This window comes from Oncorhynchus kisutch, linkage group LG13 (genome assembly GCF_002021735.2).
Source record: "Oncorhynchus kisutch isolate 150728-3 linkage group LG13, Okis_V2, whole genome shotgun sequence".
NCBI classification, from domain to species: Eukaryota; Metazoa; Chordata; class Actinopteri; order Salmoniformes; family Salmonidae; genus Oncorhynchus; species Oncorhynchus kisutch.
In genome coordinates, this window is record NC_034186.2 from 59,749,203 (window position 1) to 59,768,589 (window position 19,387).

At 43.5% G+C, this 19,387-nt stretch overlaps 1 protein-coding gene and 1 long non-coding RNA gene across 12 annotated transcripts in view; one reads left to right on the forward strand and one right to left on the reverse strand.

Annotated features, from left to right (window-relative positions):
- Positions 1–19,387, forward strand: part of LOC109901733 (ras/Rap GTPase-activating protein SynGAP) — a 110,058-nt gene that overhangs the window by 56,244 nt on the left and 34,427 nt on the right. For 9 of the 11 annotated variants that reach the window (XM_031786735.1, XM_031786737.1, XM_031786738.1 and 6 more), the window contains 12 exons: positions 5,488–5,582; positions 7,033–7,154; positions 11,735–11,888; positions 12,482–12,580; positions 14,522–14,761; positions 15,022–15,351; positions 17,011–17,155; positions 17,277–17,421; positions 17,611–17,847; positions 18,149–18,350; positions 18,628–18,857; positions 19,168–19,381. In XM_031786735.1, coding sequence (XP_031642595.1) covers positions 5,488–5,582; positions 7,033–7,154; positions 11,735–11,888; positions 12,482–12,580; positions 14,522–14,761; positions 15,022–15,351; positions 17,011–17,155; positions 17,277–17,421; positions 17,611–17,847; positions 18,149–18,350; positions 18,628–18,857; positions 19,168–19,381 — 2,213 coding nt within the window. The remainder of the gene's footprint in view (positions 1–5,487; positions 5,583–7,032; positions 7,155–11,734; positions 11,889–12,481; positions 12,581–14,521; positions 14,762–15,021; positions 15,352–17,010; positions 17,156–17,276; positions 17,422–17,610; positions 17,848–18,148; positions 18,351–18,627; positions 18,858–19,167; positions 19,382–19,387) is intronic. The other 2 variants (XM_031786736.1, XM_031786743.1) reach the window with 1 other exon arrangement.
- LOC116353107 (uncharacterized) lies at positions 14,626–16,696 on the reverse strand. The gene is made up of 4 exons (XR_004202479.1): positions 16,316–16,696; positions 15,858–15,939; positions 15,037–15,327; positions 14,626–14,741 (listed from the first exon to the last, which is right to left on the reverse strand). It is a non-coding gene; the product is annotated as an uncharacterized LOC116353107 (long non-coding RNA).

Here is a 19,387-nt window from a genome sequence, read left to right on the forward strand (position 1 = left end):
CTTCAGCTTTCGGCTTGACATCAGATTTACATTCAGAAGGAAAAAGAGTGCACCATTTCACATGCACAAACACATGCCAACGCAAACTGACATGTTCACACATCCATGTGCATGCCAGTGCAAACGGTGCTGTATGCACACAGGCACATGCACACGTGCATCATTGGCATCATGTATGCTGTATGCAGTAACAGAAGAATGAGAACCCTATTGCTTTCTCCTCTATTTTTAGAAGGCTCATTCAAACCATCTCTACATTCCTCTAACCCTCCCTTCATTATGTAATGCCTAGTACTATTTAATATACTACTATACTATTTAAGTCAGTCTAAGGCTATATGTTTTTTTACTGCTTTGCATTCGTCTGTCATTTCAGTTATGGTAGTACTAGACATGGTGTACCCCAGATATCCTGAACATTAACCGAATGATATCAGCATGACTATAGATTTTCATTTCCCCCCCCCACATTTGGAGCGTGTTTCCTCCCTCTGTTGCTTAGCGTTTGCGAAGGTGAATGTGTAGGATGTAGTTTATAGGCTCCTAAGTGTCTTTTCTGTTTCCTGGCTTTGTTATGTGTCTGTAACTCAAATGCAAGGTACTGGGAAAATGTTGCCATGGAAACTAAATAAAGAGCCCGGGTTTGGATCAAAAGGGATTGGGTGAGAAATTGAATGAAATGGACCTATTGAGTCCCTTTTACCAGTGGCTTTTTAACGCATAATCATAAATCAATATTTAATGTGGTCGATTATTGCTGAACACCATTAAGGAGTTCATATAGGACACAAATAATACTGGTGCTACTGCAAAACGTCACACAATTCACGCCTCTCATTTGTCTCCACTTAAGGTAGAAGTTGCTCTAACAACAGATTTAGGATCAGATTACGAATCTCTTCATAAGAAGAGACCATGTTGGGATTAAAAAAGATCTGACCCTATATCAGTGTTTAGAAGCAACTTCAACACACTCATCTTGTCTCCCCACTCTGAGCATGAAGTGCATGAAGTGTTATAGTAACACATGGACATGACTGAGCAAGTGAGGATATGTGGTTACGTTTGACATGTTTAAAAGAAATAGAGCCGTACACTCATAAGTTCCAACGTCAAGGTATGTTTGTGAATGAAGGTACGTGGTTGAGCTTATCAGTGTGTGAGCTCCATTTCTTTTATACTGGCACTGCACCCCACTACAGGATGGGTCAGGATGGGTCATTTAAAATGTCAACTTCACTGGTGTAGGGACATCCCAAGGATCCCGGATAGCACAGACCCTAAAGGATGTACATTTGATCATGCTTGACTACATTTTACACGTGTCTGACTCACCCATCATAATACATACATGATGCTCTTAGGATTTCAATAGCATGATTCCCCTCTCCCCCCCTACTTCATAACATCTGATTTGAGTTCATACGAAAATGACATACTGCTGCTATGACACGTGGGATTACACTTTCCTAATACCAAGTGACAAGCTAGCCCAGACCCCAGATGATCTTGTGTACCATGAACACTACACAACAGTGTGCGGTCACTTGTCATTTACATCTACTTATGTCATTTCTAGAGCAGAAAATTGTAGTATGAGGAAATGTTTGTGGTAGTTAAAAGTATGTGGGTGCCTGGTTCAAAAGGAATAGTGAAAAAAAGAAAAAAACAAGTGCAGGTTTTTCCTTTTTTCAGGATAGAACAGAAAGTTGCCCATAGTATGTTGTCTCTGGTCAGTTATACATTGTGGCTCAGTTACACACAAGTATAGCATCTAGAATGAAGCATGCTAATGCATTGAGCAAGTAGTATGCTAAGTAGTGCGCTAGTATGGACATTGGGACATAGCACTACAGTACATTACTAGTGGAGATTAGTATGCGCTACACTGCACTACCCAGCCTCAGATCCTTTCTTCTAAGTTTGCATATCACTAAGGAATTGGAACAAAGACTGTTGGCATTTGTAAAGCTTTGAAATATCCACTTTTGGAGGTCAAACCGCAACGACTCAAAATCACAACACTGTAATACTGTTTCTTTGTGGATAAAGCAATTAACACTTTATGTTTAAATGGGGCAGAAATCCTTGCTCGGCGATTGCAAAATTTGCCATAATGAGAAAAAAGTGGTGTAATAAATAGAATGTCGATTTTATATTACTAAAATATTGTAGTGAAACGGATCATTAATCCTAGTAATATTATCATAATGTTTTATTATGCACAAAGCTCGTATGAATAACTGCAGCCTATCAGGTATATTTAAGTGTTTTGCTCATAATCATTACCAAACATGTACATTACTTTCTTAATTTACTGAGCCAACTGACACTCGGACTTTGCCAAATTATTGTTGTTGCCTAGCAAGCGTTATGCTAAGGGAATCTCAAGGGTTTGTTCTGTTAGTACGGAAGCATCGGAACCTTTATTGCATAAGCACTTCCACAATGTCAGGTTTGGCTTCACGCTGTGATTTGAGAGCTTTGAGTGAAGGCCGATGGTGGTGAACAGCAGATACGGAACGACCTTGCTGAACTATTTCCTATTTCCGTTAACTCACCGTCACGCTGCAAGGCTCTGTGCACTTTCAGATCGAACAAAAGGCTTCATTCACCAATCATATCAGAACACGAAACCCAAAGATTTCAAGAGGGGTAACCCATGACAACCAGCGGTGACACTTTACTTGGATAGTCCATCTGTAGATGCTCTACAGACTATCAGCAACATTTCAACTAACTATCTACTAACCCTAACCCTAGCCCTAACCTTCACCATTACGTAACCCTTATTCTAAACCTAATCCTAACTGTTGCTTATCAACAGATAGTTTGTTGATAGTATGACCATCTGTAGAGCATCTACAGATGGATTATCTGGACGATCCAAATCCACATTCATAAGAATAATATTTGCTGTCTTTTTGAATAATCTCCTTCACATAGTAGACTCAGCGTTGAAAAGAGTGAAGAAAACAACTTGGTAGATCTTCAAACAAATCAAAGGTTTGGCCCAATGAAATCCTCCATGAGACCAATATTTTCAGATAATCTTATGAATCTAAATTGTCAACAAAGGACAAAGTTTTCACCCTCATGGAGAGAGCCTGACGCCAAGTTGCTGACTGTTTCCAGTTTATTTAAATGACTAGCTAGCTAAAGCCACAGAGCAGTCACAACTTTGGACTGTAGGAGGGATACCAGCTGAATTTTCATTTAGCTACTCAGGCATGGCTACAGTCTACTTGCTCTAGGAAAACACATTTTTTAGTTTTGCGAACAGTAGTTCCAGGAGGAAATGATGCACCTCTTAGTTTATGTTGCATTTTGACTGGGGCTGTATTTGGAGTTCATACATAATGACTGTTGTCCTGCCATTTTTCTAACTATGTGAACTGACCAGGAAAAGGTCACATGGTCAGGAAAAAAACTCTGGTCCCTAAAAATGATGTTTTGTCTATGTCATAAGAGATCATGACACCAGGGTGACTAGAGCCTGTAGTTTTCCTGGTTAGGTTATGTGGTCAGAAATACTCAGGTCCCTTATTATGATAACTACCTCAATACAGATGTAGGGTCTTAATTTGAGCCAGTTTGCTACAGCAGGAAAACAATTCTGGAAATATGAATTATTATGTGGATTATAACTAATGGACATTTTTGTAGAGGTTGATATATTATTAGGGCAAATCAAGTCAGACATTTTTAAGTGGAAATTACAAATGCAAGAAGCCTTTTTAAAGCTGAAATACACTACAAGTAAAAATGTCCTGCTGTGCAGGAAAATTCTCAGAAACAAAAGAATGATCAAATTAAGATCCTGTGTGCTACCCATATTTACAAAGGACAATGGATGGACTAGCAGTTGGTTCATTGGTCTAGGGATCTTCCGCTGTGTATAATGGACATACACCCTTTTGGATTTCATAACCCTCTGTGATTCGTTGACTTGGTTATCATCACAATGAGGATCCTTCCCTAAGGCGCTCGCTCAGCTCAGTGCGTGGGCAGTGGAAAGTAGCATGACAGCGGAGTCATGAGAAAAGATTGACATTTTGAGAAGTAGAGGGAATGTAGAGACCAGATAAAGAGAAGGAATTCAGATAAATGAAAGGAGGATGAAATAGAAGGATGGAGGAGACAAGATACATTAAGGGGAAAGACTGGACCATGGGAAAACGTGAAGAGTGAGGAGAGGATAGAGACTGCGATGAGAGGCTGGAGAGAGGAGAGGATAAATGCACTTTTGAATTATGTAAAATAGCTGCGTGGGAGAGAGGAGGAGTGTGTGTGTATGCCTGAGTATTTGTGTGCCTGTGTGATAGCAGAACCAGGGAGAGCGAGAAGAAGGAGAGAAAGAAAAAGAGAGAGAAGAGAGGGTGGGATAAAGAGAGAGACAGAGAATACAAGAGAGAGAGAGAGGGAGAGACAGAGAGCATAAGAGACAGGAAGAATATTTATAGCCTCAAATATGACGATGTTATCATTGATCTATCTCAAAAGAGGGTAGCAGAGAAAGGGATAGGGAGGGAAAGAAAGACTGAAATGAAGGGGCCTCAGATGCTTTCCCACTTTCGTTCCCGTTCCCTTCTTTCCACGATACTGCGTACATTAGTTATCTTCTCCTTGCCTTATCGCAGATCTTCTCCTGTGTCCAGCCACTGGTCTCCTCCCGCTGGGCACACACTGGTTGAATGAATGTTGTTTCAGCGGAATTCCTTTGAACCAACGTGGAATAGACGTTGAATTGACGTCTGTGTCCAGTGGGTTCTGCCTTCCATCATGGATAGTACAGAGTGTTAGAGTGGGCTTGTGTGATCCATCTTCTCTACTGTCCGGCCACTGGTCTCCTCTGCCATCCATCATGGATAGTACAGAGTGTATTCCCTTACTGCCTAATTCACTACATTAGGGACTGACTCACGGACGGAAGTCAATAGGAGCTTTGTTTGTGAATGCTCCCCCCTGCTCCCCTCCCTTGGTCCCTGCCTCCTCTCTCCCCTCCCCCGACACACTCAGTGCAGATTGTTAACGTTTGCCTCGTCGAACGGCCAGGCAGAAAACCCATCCCTTTCAACTCACTCACCTCACCCCTCCTCTTTCATCTTCCTTCCCATGCAGCTCTCCATCTACATCCCTCATTTTCCTGGTAGGAGGAGAAGAAGTAGGGGATGATGGAGATCAGGGTTAATGGGACATTATCATCGCATTGCTTCTCTCACCCTTAACCTTGCTCTCTTGCTCTCTCCTTTGCAATTTTTATACACACTCTACCTTCACTTCACCTTCTGTTTTTTCACGTTACTTGTCAGTTTCTCACACTTTTCCTATCTCCCCTGACCATATGCATGTACTGTGTGTATCTTCTCTCTTTCGCCCCCGTCTCCCCGCTGACACACATGCCAAGACCATGCCCTCTCTCGCTCCCTGTCTTTTGGATTCTCTCTCTCTCTTTCTCTTACCTGACTTCTTCCCTCTCTCTCTCAGAGAACGCTCGCGCCCGGCGGAAGAGCATAGCCAACGTGAAGCAGCCAAGCATGGAGATCCCTCCCACTGCCCCTCCCCAACCCTTCCGACAATCCGTGAGTACCCCTCCCTCCTACCGCCCTCACTCGCTCCCCCCGTCCCTCTCTCTCTCCCTCCCTTCCCACTCCCCACCACACACCTGTCGCAGGGCCAGTGGAACCCCTCCCTTCCCCTTCCCCCTCGCCCTCTCGCCCTCTCTCTCGCCCTCCCTCCCCCATGGCCACTCCTGCCCTCAGCAACGCTACAAGAAAGGGGTCGGTACTCCCCCTCTCTCACTGCCCCTCTCCCCCTGCCTGTCCCTTAGTCTCCCCCACTCCCCCCCTTCTTCTAATTGGCCGGGGGACTGGAGGGTTGCCGCTTCCAGCCCAGTGACCGGACGCCATATTGCACCTCTTCCTCCTATCGAGGTACATGACTCAGATGTCTCTGTATGTGGTGAAGAAACCCCCTGTAAACTTCACGTTACGTCTTTTGCCAAATGCTATGGAATTTTCTGTTCCCTATGCCAAATGTGATCCACCACTGTGATTAAGTTCTTCTGACTGTATGAGGCTTCAAAGTGTCAGACAGGCCGGCTAATCAAGCCAGAATGACTTATCTAGTCCTACCAGTCGGTTACTGTGACGGTCAGCAAATGAGTCAAATTTTTAGTCACTTCTTTAAAACAGACTTCAGTGACACAAAGCTCACAAAAAGTGAATGGTTGGTCTCGATTCAGACCAATTCCTCGCAGAATGTAGTGTTCAATGTTGATGTGTAATGTGCAGATTGATATCTGAGTGGATTTTAGACGTGGAGAGAGGTTGAATTCAGCTGATTCAGTATTGTAAGACTGTCATAAAAAGCATTGTTATTATTCAGATACAATAGCAGCATGTCTCTCCTTCCACTCTGAGAGGAAAAGGCTGCATAGTAGTTGCATGGAACCTTATACTGCATGTTGCGGAGAATGACATCATTCATTGATTTTCATTCTACTATTGAAGCCCTGTTCTTCCTGTCAGCACTTCTTATAAAAGACACCGTATCAACACCCAGCCTGTTAGATTAGACCTGTGTTATATACTGACTAAATCAGCTGATTAAAATCAGGGGAATATGGTTGCATGGAAGCACAGGACAAAACTGCACTGCAATATGAAGCTCCTTTTTTTACTGAGGTCCAGTGTATGCTGTTGGATTGTGGGTATATTTATGGCACAACACCACCCACTGTTGGTTACCAGATGATACTACACTAAACTACTACTGCTGTATTGTGGATGTGTGACTGATATAATATGCAATAAATCTTTCTGTTGCTCTCCCCCTTCGTGCATCTGTCATTCACTAAATCACATATGTCCTCTGGAAGAAGAACAATCCATTTTGGGCACGAAATATCGATCTTTCCCCTCTCGACAACTCTGATCTTTCTCCTTTCCTGTGTCCCCTCCCTCTCTCCATCCCTGTTTCACACCCTCTCATTCTTCACCTCCTCCCTCTCTACATGGCTGCCCTGTTCAGAGTTTCCTCAGTAGAAGGTTGAAGGGCTCTATCAAGAGGGCTAAGAGTCAGCCCAAACTGGACCGCACCAGCAGCTTTCGACACATGATCCTCCCCCGCTTCCGTAGTGCCGACCAGGACAGGTACGAGTCTCTGTGTGTGTGTGTGTGTGATTCTGTGAGGGTGTGCGTGTGTTCCCTGCTCTCTCTGTTCCGGAGCAGGTCAGGCAGGCAGTTAACTTGTCTTTCTTAGTGTGTGTGTGTACACTCCTACCTGTGTGTCCACATGTATGTGGGACTCTTAAAGATGCTTTCTTGTGTCTATTTTGGATACCTTTCAAGGACAATGTGGCATGTACTGTGTTTTACTATTACTCCTAGCTTTAATGAAACTAGTAAGCCTTGACAGTAAGTGTTTGTTTCACAACCGCCCCTTTCAGTGCCGCTGCACTCCCATTTTACATACTGCATTGTTTATGACTGCTTAATACATGGAGAATACCAATGGAAGATTTCATTTTAAAAAGTCCTGACATTTCCATGGCAACCATCAGACAGCCGTATGGCCACAGAACAGACATACAGTTGAAGTCGGAAGTTTGTATACACTTAGGTTGGAGTCATTAAAACTCGTTTTTTTCAACCACTCCACAAATTTCTTGTTATTAACAAACTATAGTTTTGGCAAGTCGGTTAGGACATCTACTTTGTGCATTTTTCCAACAATTCTTTACAGACAGATTATTTCACTTATAATTCACTGTATCACAATTCCAGTGGGTCAGAAGTTTACATACACTAAGTTGACTGTGCCTTTAAACAGCTTGGACAATTCCAGAAAATGATGTCATGGCATTACAAGCTTCTGATAGGCTAATTGACATCATTTGAGTCAATTGAAGGTGTACCTGTGGATGTATTTCAAGGCCTAACTTCAAACTCAGTGCCTCTTTGCTTGACATCATGCGAAAATCAAAAGAAATCAGCCAAGACCTCATAATTTTTTTGTAGACCTCCACAAGTCTGGGAGAAATTTGGGAGAAATTTCCAAACGCCTGAAGGTACCACGTTCATCAATACAAACAATAGTACGCAAGTATAAACACCATGGGACCACGCAGCCATCATACTGCTCAAGAAGGAGACGTGTTCTGTCTCCTAGAGATGAACGTACTTTGATGAGAAAAGTGCAATCAATCTCAGAACAACAGCAAAGGACCTTGTGAAGGTGCTGGAGGAAACAGGTACAAAAGTATCTATATCCACAGTAAAACGAGTCCTATATCGACATAACCTGGAAGGCTGTTCAGCAAGGAAGAAGCCACTGCTCCAAAACCGCCATAAAAAAAACAGACTATGATTTGCATCTGCACATGGGGACTTTTTGGAGAAATGTCCTCTGGTCTGAAACAAAAAAGAACTTTTTGGCCATAATGTTCATCTTTATGTTTGGAGGGAAAGGGGGGGGGGGGGGGGCTTGCAAGCCGAAGAACACAATCCCAACCGTGAAGCACAGGGGTGGCAGCATCATGTTGTGGATGTGTTTTGCTGCAGGAGGGACTGGTGCACTTCACAAAATAGATGGCATCATGAGGGAGGAAAATTATGTGAATATATTGAAGCAACATCTCAAGACATCAGTCAGGAAGTTAAAGCTTGGTCGCAAATGGGTCTTCCAAATGGACAATGACCCCAAGCATACTTCCAAAGTTGTGGCAAAAGGGCTAAAGGACAACAAAGTCAAGGTATTGGAGTGGCCATCACAAAGCCCTGATCTCAATCCCATAGAAAATGTGTGGGCAGAACTGAAAAAGTGTGTTCGAGCAAGGAGGCCTACAAACCTGACTCAGTTACACCAGTTCTGTCAGGAGGAATGGGACAAAATTCACCCAACTTATTGTGGGAAGCTTGTGGAAGGCTACCCGAAACATTTGACCCATGTTACACAATTTAAAGGCAATGCTACCAAATACTAATTGAGTGTATGTAAACTTCTGACCCACTGGGAATGTGATGAAAGAAATAAAAGCTGAAATAAATAATTCTCTACTATTATTCTGACATTTCATATTATTCTGACATTTCATTTCATTCTTAAAATAAAGAGGTGATCCTAACTGACCTAAAACAGGGAATTTTCACTAGGATTAAATGTCAGGAATTGTGAAAACTGAGTTTAAATGAATTTGGCTAAGGAGTATGTAAACTTCAGACTTCAACTGCATCTCTTAGTCTCTTTCTCTCTGTTTTCTCATCAACCCTGTCACTCCCTTCTTCTCTAAATTACCCTAGTTTACATAACAACTTGATTTCCTCTGAGAGGTACTCTCTTCCACCATCTTCCCCCTCTCCTTCTGTCTCTCTCGCCCTCTCGCCCTCCCTTTCTCGACCTCCCCCACTGTCCTTTATTTCTCTCATTCTGACTCATTTCTTTGGATCTATTTTTATCTCTCTCTCCTATCTCTCTCTCTCTCTCTCTCCTACTCCACTGTAAGTATTCAATGGTCTGATGCACGTTATGAGTGAATGTCCACAAAAACAGTGGCACAGGGAGAACGCGAGAGAGCTGGATGCATCAGGGACATCATAGTAGGGAGACTGTTACTTTCTTTTCTCTGCTTTTTCTGTGTTGTGGTCACTGTCATTCCCCTTTCTGTCATTCTTTATCTGTCTCCTCTTCAGTTCAGTGGCATTGTGGCATAATCGGTGTGTGTGTGTCTGTATGTATAAGTCAGTGTGGGCGGGCATGGCGGGCAAGCGTCATGGACAATTCTATTCACGTGTTGCTCTGTGCCTTATGCATGTACAGTATGGCTGTCAATAGAAATGTAGCTTTGTTGTCCAAGAACTATCGTGGTAACACTATTGTGGTTATGCTCAAATCTAATCTAATCCAGTGAAACTCTAATTGAATGCTAATGTGTTTACTTCTTCAGATGACAATTAGACCCATTGTGAGACTAGCAGCGCATAGTTTTTTGATGTGACCTCTTTTGACGCTCACATAACACAGAATTTGTGAGTACAGACGGATTCCTTTGGCATGAAAAGCAGAATGGTTGCGTGCTGTTTCTCATTTTTTCAGAATCAGATATGCTCAAGTGTATCTCAGAAAAACTCCACTGGGCCTGCCGTTATGAAAGATCTCTAGCTCTCTGTGCCCTCAATGACTGATTGTATTCCAGTCCCCTTGTCACAGTTCGATTTGTTAGTGAGATTGTAGGGAGCTATAAACAGAGGGTAGTCCCTTTAGTGCAAGAAGTGTATACCGACATTCAAATGAAAAATATTGACAGTGGTTGCATTTTTTTTGGGGCCACATGGTGCCAGTTGCCCTTGTTGACTTAATCATCCCCCTAATCACATCAAATTGTATTTTTTACACGCTTCGTAAACAACAGGTGTAGTCCTTACAGTGAAATGCTTACTTACAGGCCCTTCCCAACAATGCAGAGGAAAAAAAGAAAAGTAATAACACTAGGAATAGACACACCATGAGTAACGATAACTTGGCTATATACACGGAGTACCAGTACTGAGTCGATGTGCAGGGGTACGAGGTAATGGAGGTAGATATGTACAGAATAAATGTAGGGATAAAGTGACTTGGTAACAGGATAGATAATAAACAGTAACAGTAGCTCACATGTGATGAGTCATAAGAGATGCAAAAAAAGTGTCAATGCAGATAGTGAAATAGTTAACCAATAGCTACACGGACTAGCTATTTAGCAGTATTATGGCATGGGGGTGGAAGCTGTTTAGGGTCCTGTTGGTTCCAAACTTGGCGCATCGGTACCACTTGCCATGCGAAAGCAGAAAGAAGAGTATGACTTTTTAGGGCCTTCCTCTGATACCGCCTGGTATAGAGGTCCTGGATGGCAGGGAGCTCGGCCCCAGTGATGTTCTAGGCCGTACGCACTGCTCTTGTAGCTCCTTGCGGTTGGATGCCAAGCAGTTTCCATACCAGGCGGTGATGCAGATACGATAGTCACTGGGAAGCTGAAACCTATACGACACCTCGTTGACACTCCGGAGAACCTTGAATGGCCCAACAAACTGGGGGCTCAGCTTCTTGCAGGACAGGCGGAGTGGGAGGTTCCTGGTAGAGGAACGGGGGTCGTCTGCTCCTTTTGACGGTGGACGGCAGGCTGGAGTCTCACGTGAGCATCGCTCCACACTTCTGCGCACCTGAACCACTCATCAACCGCAGGAGCTTCAGTCTGGCCCGTGATCCACGGAGCCAGGTCCGGCTGAAAACCCAGAGCACACTGAAAGGGGCTCAAACCAGTGGAGGAGTGACGAGCAGTGTACGTCCAGAACTCACTACATGGAAGGAATCGAGCCCCCAGCCGCGCATCCAGGAGGACTAGAAAAAGAGAATAGCAAAAGGAGTACGGGAAAAACACGCTGGTTGACTTGACTAAACATACAAGACGAACTGGCGCAGAGAGACAGGAAACACAGGGATAAATACACTGGGGAAAATAAGCGACACCTGGAGGGGGTGGAGACAATCACAGGAACAGGTGAAACAGATTAGGGCGTGACAGTGACATGTTCTAAAACTTTTGACCGGTAGTGTATATGTGGCTGTTTGGCTGTGGTAGAGTTACCCTTTATAACCACAGTTCAGAATGCTGTGTACTGTATCCTTGATGCGGTGTAATGTAATGTATGGGACTCACTCTGCTCCTCTCACTGTGTCTCTGCTCCCCACCCAGAACGCGCCTGATGCAGAGCTTCAAAGAGTCCCACTCCCATGAGTCCTTGCTGTCTCCCAGCAGCGCTGCCGAGGCGCTGGACCTCACCCTGGATGAGGACGCCATCATCAAGCCCGTCCACTCCAGCATCCTGGGACAGGAGTACTGTTTCGAGGTGACGCTGACACGACACACACACACACACACACAATGAACACAGATAGTGCTACTAATTAAACCTGGGTTCAAATACTATTTGAAATCATTTCAAATAACTTTTCTGGGCTTGATTGAGCTTGCCTGGTGCACTGGAACCAATAGAAGAAAATAAAGTTCAAATCCTGCCCATCTGCCACTCCGGGCAGGCTAAAGCAAACACATTAACAGATATTAAAGATTTCAAATAGCATTTGAACCCAGGTCTGTTTACTATTGTTACTAATGCTACTAATGTTGGGTAGAAGTCTCTCCATTGGCATCAACAAAAGGATTTATTGAATAAGGCTGTGATTTTTAAAAAATCTAGTTATCTGTGGAAAAGATATCAAAAAGAAAGCCAACAAGCGGCTCGAAATGAGCTCATGTCCCAAGTTGATTTGTCACAGAAATTTGTTGTGAAAACGGCTTTCACTGCATGGCTCACTTTCCCATAGCCGACGTGTACATGACACAAGTCTCTATGATTTAAAGGACGTTGTTATGCCACTTGTCATCTTCTCCCAAGTTGCTAATGGTTGTGGCTGTTGATGTTACCGTTGGTAACCTCAGGTGACTACGGCTTCAGGAACCAAGTGCTTTGCATGTCGCTCGGGTGCAGAGAGAGACAAATGGATCGAGAATCTTCAGAGAGCTGTCAAACCCAACAAGGTGGGGAAACAAGGACGAGAAATTAAGCTACTTCTCTGTCTGTCAGTGCTTCCCTCCTTCTCCCCTGTCTTCAATATGTCTGTGTCAATCTGAGCATTTCCTCATTTTGTTTACTGTAACCTCCATGTGCTCTCTGTTTGTCTATGTCTGTAATGTATAGTGATCAAATACAGTACATATTAAAACACAGCACTTCTACACTATCATCCGAGTTAAATAAAGAACTAAAAAGACGCAAACTCAGCACTTTAGATGCGGTTGATTAAAACCGATCTTCTAATTTCAGCTCAGCTTGATCTCCTAGGTCTGCGTAATAGGCCCCTTCCCTCCCCTCCCTCTTATCAAAAGAGCCATTACGTGAGACAGATAACTGCTCTCGGTGGCAGCAAGGGAGCTGCAGTTATTAAGGCAAACCGAGAGGAAACATCAGCCCGAGTGGATTGACTCATCCAGATGCGGTGACTGCAGGGTTCCTGGCCTGAATCACGGGGCTCCAAGGACTCGACACGGGGGCTGCAAAATATCCTCTGCACCCTCATGAATCTCCAACACGATAGATGATGGGAGAGATAAGACGAGGTGCGACGTCGATAGAGACCAGGATGTTCATTAGGTTTCGCAACCGTCGCTGGGCAGACAGACGGTCTTGATTCTTCTTCCTATTGAAATTCATGATGAACAGTTGAAAGGGTTGTATCGGCGGACGTCTGCATTTATTGTCAGGCGGCATACCAATGGAGTACTTAAGAAATAACAACTTTGGAAAATTGGTGATATACTTAGCAATCGAAATTCGGTATTAAGAGCTGATCTGAGCCAAGGCTGAGCGATCCAGTGGCATTTCAGACTAGTTAAAATGACTCACCCCTGACTAAAACATCACTCTGTGCAATCTGCACAGCACGCTCTCCTCCCATGGGGGGATTTCAGACATAGTTGGCTCTTTGTAAACATGTTCAGAAAATGCAGCTCTCTGCTGCAACATTACCAATCACACGTCCACTTTCTGTCTCTCATGCCTCCAGTACATATGTGTTATCTAATTTATCTCCAGTACATATGTGTTCTCTAATTTATCTCCAGTACATATGTGTTCTCTAATTTATCTCCAGTACATATTTGTTATCTAATTTATCTCCAGTACACATGTGTTATCTAATTTATCTCCAGTACATATGTGTTATCTAATTTATCTCTATCCATATGTGTGCATATTGTTCTTAGACTGTTCTTAATCAGTGGTGGAAAAGGTACAGAATAGTCATAGTTGAGTAAAAGTAAAGATACCTTAATATACAATGGCCCAAGTAAAAGTGAAAGTCACCCAGTAAAATACGACTTGAGTAAAAGTCTAAAAATATTTAGTTTTAAATATACTTAAGTATCAAAAGTAAATGAAATTGCTAAAATATACTTAAGTATCAAAAGTAAAAGTATAAACCATTTCAAATTCTTTATATTAAGCAATCTTGACGGCACACTTGTATTTTTTATTGACGAATAGCAAGGGGCACGCTCCAACACTCTGACATAATTTACAAACAAAGCATTTGTGTTTTGTGAGTCCGCCAGATAAGAGGCAGTAGGGAGGACCAGAGATGTTCTCTTGATAAGTGTGTGAATTGGACCATTTTCATGTCAAAATGTCACAAGTACTTTTGGGTGTCAGGGAAAATGTAGTAAAAAGTACATTATTTTATTTTGGAATGTACTTTAGTGAAGTTAAATATAAATAGTGAAGTACAGATACCCCCCAAAAACTACTTCAGCAGTACTTCATTAAAGCATTTTTACTTAAGTACTTTACACCACTGTTCTTAACCCACTCAACCCTCCCTCTCCCTTTGGCTTTCTTTTTCTCTTTGGTCTTTTCCCCTTTGGTTTTCGTTCCTCCCTGTTCTGCCTTGTCCTTTTGCCACCCTCTCTTCGAACCCTCTTCAGGACAACAGTCGGAGGGTGGACAACGTGCTGAAACTCTGGATCATCGAGGCGCGGGAACTTCCCACCAAGAAGCGCTACTACTGCGAACTTTGTCTGGACGACATGCTTTACGCACGCACCACCAGCAAGCCCCGGACTGACACCGTGTTCTGGGGCGAGCACTTTGAGTTCAACAACTTGCCAGCCGTCCGCAACCTACGCCTTCATCTCTACAAGGAGACTGACAAGAAGAGACGCAAGGTGAAGGGACAACTCTCTCACCAGTGTGCAAAACTGGATAAAACTGGTTAAAATGACATTTTTTGCAGGCTGGTTAAAGCACTGCTGTGGTTTAATGACAGCAGCTTGCCCAATGATTAGGCGTGGGAATAAATGTACTTTAGTTTCATTGCTATCCTCTTTTTCTCCTTTTTCTTAAAGGCCCAGGCCCCATAACTCTTGACCACAAAGTCCCACATTAAGTTTCTCTGATTTATGCCTTATTTCCCCTCTTCTATCAGGAAAAGAGCACATACCTGGGACTGGTCAGTATCCCTATCTCCAGCATCACGGGCCGACAGTTTGTGGAGCAGTGGTACCCGGTCATCCAGCCTAGCGTCCTGGCCAAGGGGCAAGCAGGGGGCAAGATCATCAATGCCTCCCTACGCCTCAAATCCCGTTACCAGACCATGAGCATCCTGCCCATGGAGCTGTACAAGGAGTTTGCCGAGTATGTTACCAATAACTACCGGACTTTGTGTGCGGTGCTGGAGCCTCTACTGAGCGTGAAGAGTAAAGAAGAGGTGGCCTGTGCACTGGTCCACATACTACAGAGCACAGGGAAAGCAAAGGTAAGTATTGGCATGAAACTGAAGTTGTTACTTCAGTAGTACACAGTACAATGCAAGGTCATATTCCTGTATACACCTACCTCACTGTATCCTGTGTATATACCAGATAAATGCTGTTTTTTATTTGATTACATAATATTGATGGAATAGGAGTAGGGGGGGGGGGCATTACTGCCAAATAGATCAGTGTCATAACCGTATTCTTTAAATAAATAGGATGTGGTGTTGTGATGTAACCAGTGTAACATGTGTGATGCTAATGTAACCATCCTATTACTTGATGGCCCATGTTCTACCAATATGTAATGCAGACGAGCCATTGTTTACTTTACTGGCCACACTGGATATTCATTCAGTCCTTGCATTTGGCCAGTTCATGGTAGGGCTCAATGCCATGCTATGTAGGAGATGTGCTGAACAGGCAAACATCGCTTCCATTGGTCGATTATCAATCAAATTATTATTGAATCACAAAACGCAACAAAACATTCCATAGCATTTTTTACCTCTCTTTTGGAATTTTCCACAACCACAACTTCTACAACCTCAGGTTCCCTTCGAAATCAGACTGTCTCCACCAGTATCTCCCTGAGAAATAAATGTTTGTGTGATGTCACTGTACCGAATGTATAGCTAGATGATGCATTGTTTGGGTGGTCCTAGGTTGAAAATGCTGTCAACCAGCATTATCATCTACAAACGAAACACACTATCATGTCAACGATCTGCATATCTAGATTTAGCTGGTTGAAATAAAGGCATTGGGCATCTTGTGTGGTTTATGCAGTGTATACATGATGTAGCTAGTTATCATTAGATTATTTGAGTACAAAACAGTCCAAATACAAAAGATGTCAGCTAGCTAAGTAGCCATGTTAGCAAGCTTGAACATTGAACACACTAAGGTTAGCAGCTAATGTAGCTAAAAGACCCAGGCTAAAAACGCAACCCAACACTTATCTACCTGTTCATGAGGATGGTGGCCATTTCGGCAACACTCTTCTACCTTTCAAAATTAATTCCAATGTCTATCCGGTTTCTGGATTGGTCATGAGCAGTCTTTTTCGTGCTTCTTTTTCTCTTTTGGGGTCGAGTTGATTCAGATCCAAGAACTGAGAATGATGCTTGTTTCTGTCTACATTTTCTGAAAATGGTGAAAATGCTGACCCTGCTACCAGGACAGTTTATCTGCAAACAAGTTAGCTAGCTTGTTTGCTTCGTCTGCTCTGTATTTGTTTCTGGCGACTTGCAAGTGACTTTCACTTCCTCTCCAGCTCCGGAGCATGGCAGCAGGGTTGTTTGAGTAGACAGGATTTAGTGCAAAGACACCTTGCCCAGAAGGCCAGCCCAAGGCGGCTCAGGGCTCCATCCCCTTGTTTTCGTTCAAAGTGAAAACGCAACAGAAGAAGTGGGGCGGCATGGAGGCGCCCACAACCTGCGGATTCTATCTTTAAGGCACTATGAAGTACAAAATGAACACTAGTTTGACTACTTCTTGGTTTTCCTACCAAACCATAAGCCAAAAGAGATAACAAATTACATTCTGACCTGAGGAAAGGCGTTATATCCTCAAAATTAAATTTGAGAGTACCCAATAGATTATAATTGAATGTTTTAAAAAGAAAGTCTATGCTATGTTGACGTTTTGTTTTTTCCCAGGATTTTCTTTCGGACATGGCGATGTGTGAGGTAGATAGATTCATTGACCGAGAACACCTTATCTTCAGAGAGAACACTCTGGCCACCAAAGCCATAGAAGAGTACCTCAAGCTGATTGGACATAAGTACCTCAAGGATGCAATAGGTGTGGCCTTCAAATGCTTCACATTAATCACTCAATACATGTTGTTGAACTGTTCTTGCTGTGATATATTCGTTATCTTTCTGTGTTTGCCTAATGGTCAGTGATATTGTGTTTATTTCAGGGGAGTTCATAAGGGCACTGTACGAATCAGAAGAGAACTGTGAGGTGGACCCCATGAGGACACCACCCTCTGTCCTTCCAGATCACCAAGCCAATCTCCGCATGTGCTGCGAACTGGCACTCTGCAAAATCGTCAACTCCCATTGGTCAGTAGACTTACTATTTTTTTCATTCAACCAGGATTACTCCTGGGCTACAGCACCCAAATACTTATTTACAGAATTTTGATTGTTGAACACCAGATTTGCATTCAGTTGTTGGGATACACTGCCTGACTAAAGCAGAATATCCTATCAAATGATAATAACACACTGAATATTTGTATCTCTCTGCAGTGTGTTTCCTCGAGAGCTGAAGGAGGTGTTTGCCTCGTGGAGGGTGCGCTGTGCGGAGAGGGGGAGGGAGGACATCGCAGACCGCCTAATCAGCGGCTCCCTTTTCCTGCGCTTCCTGTGTCCGGCCGTCATGTCCCCCTCCCTGTTCAACCTGACCCAGGAGTACCCAGACGAGCAGACATCTCGCACACTCAGCCTCATCTCCAAAGTGGTGCAGAACCTGGCCAACTTCTCCAAGTCAGTTCATTCATTCACTACAACTTATAATGTTATGCTTATGCTAAAACTTTTGTAATATTTAGTATTTTTCCAGGACACAGATTAAGCCTAATCCTGGACTAAAAAGTGTGCTCAATGTAGATTCTCCATTGAAAGTGCTTATTAGTTATTAATCCAGGGTTGGGCTAATTCTGTGTCCGGGAAACCAGCCAATGATGTAATCTCTGTGAGTATACAGCATTTTGACTCTTCTTCTTCTTCTCTCTCTCTCTCTCTCTCTCTCTCTCGATCTCTCTCTCTCGATCTCTCACTCCCTCAGATTTGGTATGAAAGAGGAGTACATGTGCTTCATGAATGAGTTCTTAGAGATGGAGTGGGGCTCCATGCAACAATTCCTCTATGAGATCTCCAACCTGGACAGTGTGAGCAACGCGGGGGGCTTCGAGGGCTACATCGACCTGGGCAGGGAGCTGTCCATACTGCACAGCCTCCTCTGGGAGGTCATGGCCCAGCTCAGCAAGGTAGGGAGGATCAGGGTAAATATTAACAATATAACCTCTACAATATATGGTTACAGATAACCAATGTGGTGTTATTCAATAATGATTGAGTCCAATTAGGAATCAGGACAATAAAATAACTATGTATGGTCTTGACACACCAGTAATCTGAAAGTATGAGTCAGTAGAATGAATGGAATGATTAAGTATACTTGCAATTTTCAAGATTAAGATACTTAAAAAATTGAGCCATTTGAATGTTTTTCCTATTGTCATTGCTAACTTGTATTCATGTCAGTCTTCTAACCCTAACCCACAGGATGCCATTATCAAACTGGGTCCCTTGCCCCGCCTCTTGAATGACATCAGCATGGCCCTGCGCAACCCCCACCTGCAGAGGCAGCCCAGCCACCAGAACCAGACAGATAGAGTCCATGAGAGACAGACGGAGAGGCTGCTCTCACGACCCAGTTTCCACAGGGGAGTCTCCTCGGAGTTCCAGAATCTCATGATGAAGGATCTCAACAGGTAGTGCCCTGGCTTTATTTAATCCTATGGGCCTATTTCCTGGAAACAGGTTAAGTATAGTCCTGGACAAAAAAAGCACTTTCATTGGAGAATTTCAGTTGAACATACTTTTTTTGTCTAGGATTAGGTTTCATCTGTGTTGGGGAAACCAGCCCTAGGAGGATGGTTGGTTGGTACGTTTGTAACGGTTTTGCCTTTCCTGCCATAAGGCTGTAGTTGGTTTGTGGCTTTTATGCCAAACTTGTAATACACCTATAACCTTGTCATCGTCTTCTCCAATCTGTTGCCATGTGTTGTTGCCTTTCTTAAGCTCCATAGATATCACTCGCTTGCCTTCCCCTACATCTGGTGTGTCCAGTGGGGGGGTCATGCCGTCTCGTGCTCATGCTCAGCTGAGTTTCCAAGAGCGCGATCACCCACATCGAGCCTCCAAAGACGTTTTCTATGTAACCCGCCCTCCCTTGGCCCGATCCAGCCCTGCCTACTGCACCAGTAGCTCCGATATCACCGAGCCAGACCACAAGGTTAGT